At 54.0% G+C, this 6,000-nt stretch overlaps 1 protein-coding gene and 1 long non-coding RNA gene across 2 annotated transcripts in view; one reads left to right on the top strand and one right to left on the bottom strand.

Annotated features, from left to right (window-relative positions):
- Positions 1-6,000, top strand: part of LOC130516352 (uncharacterized) — a 235,224-nt gene that overhangs the window by 161,606 nt on the left and 67,618 nt on the right. The gene's annotated exons all lie outside the window — the stretch shown is intronic.
- Positions 1-6,000, bottom strand: part of tbc1d32 (TBC1 domain family, member 32) — a 40,168-nt gene that overhangs the window by 6,848 nt on the left and 27,320 nt on the right. Inside the window, 1 exon segment of the mRNA XM_057017234.1 lies at positions 5,193-5,276. Coding sequence (XP_056873214.1) covers positions 5,193-5,276 — 84 coding nt within the window.

Here is a 6,000-nt window from a genome sequence, read left to right as displayed (position 1 = left end):
TTAGGTTAGGATCAGGTCAGGGTCAGGGTTAGGGTCAGGGTCAGGGTCAGGGTTAGGTCAGGGTCAGGGTCAGAGTTAGGGTCAGGGTCAGGGTTAGGGTCAGGTTAGGGTCAGGGTCAGGGTTAGGGTCAGGGTTAGGGTTAGGGTCAGGTTAGGGTTAGGGTTAGGGTTAGGGTCAGGGTAGGGTCAGGGTTAGGGTTAGGGTCAGGGTCAGGGTAGGGTTAGGGTTAGGGTCAGGGTTAGGGGCAGGGTCAGGGTTAGGGTTAGGGTCAGGGTCAGGTCAGGGTTAGGGTCAGGGTCAGGGTCAGAGTTAGGGTCAGGGTCAGGGTAGGGTTAGGGTCAGGGTCAGGGTTAGGGTCAGGGTCAGGGTCAGGGTCAGGGTTAGGGTTAGGTCAGGGTCAGGGTCAGGTCAGGGTTAGGGTTAGGGTTAGGGTCAGGGTTAGGGTCAGGGTCAGGGTTAGGGTCAGGGTCAGGGTCAGGGTCAGGGTCAGGGTTAGGGTCAGGGTAGGGTCAGGGTTAGGGGCAGGTCAGGGTCAGGGTCAGGGTTAGGTCAGGGTCAGGGTCAGGGTTAGGGGCAGGGTCAGGGTTAGGGTCAGGTAGGGTCAGGGTTAGGGTCAGGGTCAGGGTTAGGGTTAGGGTTAGGGTCAGGGTCAGGGTCAGGGTTGACCTGTAACCCTGCTAATAAATGAATCTGTGTTTAGCATATATAAGCTAATAAATGAATATTTTAATGAATATTAAATCACAGAATGAAGTTGCACAATAGTTTTGATCTGTTTTCAGGAAGGAGGCAGAAAAGACTCGAAGCTTCATGGAAGAGTTACAAAAAACATCAATTATCACAAAAAAGCTCATTTTAGAGGTTTAAGAAGATTTTATATAAATTGACATCACTGACTTCTAAACACTTCAGTACAAAAGCTGCTTAAAAAGAAACTAAACAAGTTTGACGTGGGCGAACGTGGATGAATAAATAATCCCAACAAAGGCAAACGGAGGCCTCGTCCGTGGGTCGGTGGGAGGAGCCTCCTGCTGCCTGACAAACGCATCATAGATCAAAGTTCACCTCCCTCCTCCTCTCTAGTCTCCATCATTTATTATTCAAACTTCTCTAAATCTACAGACAGACGCTGCAACTCGTCACCACAGGAGCTAATTACCCCTCTGCTTCTCTGCCCTGGTGACCAGCCCTGTACTGGTGACCAGTCCTGTACTGGTGACCAGCCCTGTACTGGTGACCAGTCCTGTAGTGGTGACCAGCCCTGCACTGGTGACCAGCCCTGTACTGGTGACCAGCCCTGCACTGGTGACCAGCCCTGTACTGGTGACCAGTCCTGTACTGGTGACCAGCCCTGCACTGGTGACCAGCCCTGTACTGGTGACCACCCTGTACTGGTGACCAGCCCTGTACTGGTGACCAGTCCTGTACTGGTGACCAGCCCTGTACTGGTGACCAGCCCTGTAGTGGTGACCAGTCCTGCACTGGTGACCAGCCCTGTACTGGTGACCAGTCCTGTAGTGGTGACCAGTCCTGTACTGGTGACCAGCCCTGCACTGGTGACCAGCCCTGCACTGGTGACCAGTCCTGCACTGGTGACCTGTACTGGTGACCAGCCCTGCACTGGTGACCAGCCCTGCACTGGTGACTAGTCCTGTACTGGTGACTAGTCCTGTACTGGTGACCAGCCCTGTACTGGTGACCAGCCCTGTACTGGTGACTAGTCCTGTACTGGTGACCAGCCCTGTACTGGTGACCAGCCCTGTACTGGTGACCAGCCCTGCACTGGTGACCAGCCCTGCACTGGTGACTAGTCCTGTACTGGTGACCAGCCCTGTAGTGGTGACCAGCCCTGTACTGGTGACCAGCCCTGTACTGGTGACCAGCCCTGCACTGGTGACCAGCCCTGTACTGGTGACCAGCCCTGTACTGGTCACCAGTCCTGCACTGGTGACCAGCCCTGTACTTGTGACCAACCCTGTACTGGTCACCAGTCCTGCACTGGTGACCAGCCTGTACTGGTGACCAACCCTGTACTGGTGACCAACCCTGCACTGGTGACCAGCCCTGTACTGGTGACCAGCCCTGTACTGGTGACCAGCCCTGCACTGGTGACCAGCCCTGCACTGGTGACCAGCCCTGTACTGGTGACCAGCCCTGTAGTGGTGACCAGCCCTGTACTGGTGACCAGCCCTGCACTGGTGACCAGCCCTGCACTGGTGACCAGCCCTGTAGTGGTGACCAGCCCTGTACTGGTGACCAGCCCTGTACTGGTGACCAGCCCTGTACTGGTCACCAGTGCAGGGCTGGTCACCAGTACAGGGCTGGTCACCAGTGCAGGGCTGGTCACCAGTGCAGGGCTGGTCACCAGTACAGGGCTGGTCACCAGTGCAGGGCTGGTCACCAGTCCTGCACTGGTAACCAAAGATACACCCACAGAAACTCTGTGCAAACCGAAATGTCGGAGCCTTTTCTCGTTGTTCCTGAAACATCTGGAACTTTCTGTAGATTTCCAGCTCATATATTATTAAGGTGCTCACTTTGGCTGGAGCCGCCTCGTTGGCGTCAGTGTAATGAGGCGCATTAACGGACAAGTGAGCTGGTGTAATGGTGATTAGAGCGCCGGCGGTCACTGGTGATGGCTTCGCTGGGATTAATGGGATTAATGGGATATAATACTGGGATGAGAGTGATGCTGCTGCGCGGCTCTCGTTGGCTGTCAGACACAACTGTGACATCATGATTTCATCTGGACTGTGGTGCCGCCACGTCCCTGGTCCTCAGAAGTTGGTTATTTCCAGCACCAACGGTTGGAAGGATTTGATGTTTTGATTTAAAAATGACGGACCGATCTAAGGGTGACTGCTGTGACATCATGAGCTGCTGAAAATAGTAATTACTGGACAAAAGGCTCCAGATCTGCTGCTGTTGTGTTATTAACATGTCGTTAACGTGCGCTCTACTGTAGGATCACGCACTAAACTGGGATGTGATCCAGAGACTGAACGGAAAGAATAAATCATTTTACAGCTTCCCGTTCCACCACATCAACCATCCAACTAAAGCCAGACGCCCTGGGGGCTCCAGCCAAAGGAGGCCAGGGAGGCCGTCCGGACCGGCGCCGCCAGGGAGGCCGTCCGGACCGGCGCCGCCAGGGAGGCCGTCCGGACCGGCGCCGCCAGGCGGTGATTCAGGCCAGAACAAAAACATGCTAGGAGACATTTATTTGTATTTTCATCTATTTTGATTAATTGAAAGGCAAAAAAAAATACTCCAGAAAAAGAAAATGCATATTGCCACAAATCTCCAGCCGGGGATTCGAACCAGCATCCTTCGCATGGAGACCATACCAAGGAGGTCATGGATCCGACCTCGGTTTAAATCCAACAGAACCGTGATTTCAGCATCTGCTTCTCTCAGTTTGTTGGTTTTAACTCGGAACCTATTTAAAATATTTTAAACCTGTTTAACCTTATTGGCTAAGCTCTCAAACTCTGAATTAGCATAAATGCTGCAGAAACCGACTATTAGTATGTGGTTGTGTCCATGATATGGATAAATATCCGCCGTGTCTCGGGACCCCCTAACAGCCAGCAGCAGCTAGTAAGGGGCCCTTTGTGGGGGGGTTGACCGATGCCAGCCGTCTCCCCGGGGCCCCTCCAGCTCGGGGCCCCTCCAGCTCCAGCTTGGAGCCCCTCCAGGTCAGGGCCCCTCCAGCTCCAGCTGGGGCCCCTCCAGCTCGGAGCCCCTCCAGCTCCAGCCCGGGCCCCTCCAGCTTGGGGCCCCTCCAGCTCGGGCCCCTCCAGCTCCAGCTCGGCCCCTCCAGCTCGGGGCCCCTCCAGCTCGGGGCCCCTCCAGCTTGGGGCCCCTCCAGCCGGGGCCCCTCCAGCCCGGAGCCCCTCCAGCCCGGGCCCCTCCAGCCCTGGGCCCCTCCAGCCCGGAGCCCCTCCAGCCCGGGCCCCTCCAGCCGGGGCCCCCAGCCTGAGATGGCAGCGCCTGCAGCCTGTGTGAGTGCAGCAGCTGAGAAGCTACTGGTGACGCAGACGTTGTGATTCCGCCTCCTGTCCTGAAATCTGTTCCAACGTGACTCTGACTATACAGGCAGCTCATTAACATAATCATTGTTTAAAGCAGCTCATTAACATAATCATTATTTAAAGCGGCTCATTAACATAATCATTAAATGAATCCAGCATTCTCAGTGATGAATCCGTTTCAGATTGCTCTGATTTGCCACAACAGACAGGGAATCAGACCAGTAACGTCACGAATGCTTGCTGGGAATTTCTGGGAGAGGAACTGCTGGTTCCCTTTAGTAAAATTAGACAAAACAAGAGCCAGATCCAATTAGTATGCTATGACTTTAAGGGAAAACATGCAGTTTTGCAGAATATTCCCTAATTAGCGGTTTTTCTTTGTAGTTGCCGTCGGTGTGATCAGGTTGTTTAGCCCAGAGGCCAGTAAACACACCAAGCTCCTGGAATCATTAACGGCTGTGATAGAGGATGCGGGCTCACTCCAACCTGAGGTACTGACACTCTTAAAACGGAGGACTTTAGCTGCTTCAGCCCTTCTGCTGCTGCGTGAGTCCACTGAGACGGCTGCAGAGGAGCTGCTCAGGCAGAGAAACCGAGTTCAGAGCTTTGAAGATCTGAGGACGATTCTCCTTCACCCCTGAGTGACGCTGACACAATAAAGAGTCACCTTGTAATTCACCACTAAACTCTGCCACATCTGGCTGAGTCTTCAGCCTCGGACCCCGAGAGCCTGCACCACTCCCGGAGGTTATCTCCGTGTTTTCCAGGTGACTTCACTTCCTGTCCGGTGTTTTCCCACTTCCCCCAACCTCGTTGCCTCCACCAGTTAGTCTGCCTTTAAATGAAGGTTAAAGGTTAAACTAAGGATAAAAATCAGGGATGTGGCCTGGTGGGTGTTGAGGAATGTGAGTCCCGTATCCTGGCGTCACAGGTGTAACACTTAGGACCGTGTGACTGTAATGCACCTGTATCAGTGAGCAAACACAACCTCAAACGGATCAGAGTCGGACTACAGCTCCAGTGTGTCGGTCCGTCTCACAATGTAAAGATTTATGTCGGATCACTTCAGCGGTCCAGAGAATGACCTTTGGACTTCCTTGTCTTTCACTTAATTGGCGAGAAACAACCGGGTGAATGTGTTCATTTTCCCCACTGACCTTTGTGATGAGCTGGGGAGAAGAAGCACTCTGCTGCGGAGCCGGATAGATGAGCGACGACCTTGTCCAGAAGGTCAGCCAGCACTAGCAAGAGAAGACACGGACAGCAGGAATAACGGCACAATGTCAATGACGCCACATCACAAAAGAATTCCCATCGGCTGTAATAAATGTGTTTCATGTTCTGCAGTAAGGTTTTCCAGCCAGGTGAGGGCGCTACGCAGCAGGAGCACATGATGCACCACACCCCGCACGCTCCCCTCACCGGCCGTCCTCGTTCAAACAATAATAATAGCAGGAAAACGATGCTTCCAGACTCAGCAGACATCACGGATCCATCTTCGGTCAGTTTAGAGCAGCCATTCACCTCTGGCCCGAGTCCGAACGCCTCTGTGGACTGTGGGAGGAGCCGGAGTACCTGAGAGACCCGGCTCAGGCACGGGGAGGACCTGCTAGCGCCCCAGAGGGATTCGCACCCGCACCTTCCTAATTGTGAGGCCAGCCATTGCTAAACCGCCGTTGAGCAGCGGTCACCGTGCCCCCCCCATGGAAACAGATAAATGATTAAAGCAACAGAAAAGGACGTGCAGAAGCTCCGGCATAATTACGGCTGCAGCACCAGGGCAGCCGGTACCGGCAGGACCAGAACAGTTCTGGGAGGTGCTGGGAGGCTGCAGCACGCTGCCTGAACCAGTGAATCAAGCTCATCGACAGGCAGAACATTCTTACAGTCAATAAGCTGAGAAGATGGGAGGTTTTGAACTCTCACCCCTCTGATCTCAGGTTTGACGAGGCGACAGTTTGCTTT

This window comes from Takifugu flavidus, chromosome 19 (assembly GCF_003711565.1).
Source record: "Takifugu flavidus isolate HTHZ2018 chromosome 19, ASM371156v2, whole genome shotgun sequence".
NCBI lineage: Eukaryota > Metazoa > Chordata > Actinopteri > Tetraodontiformes > Tetraodontidae > Takifugu > Takifugu flavidus.
This window is presented reverse-complemented; position numbering and strand designations above follow the sequence as displayed.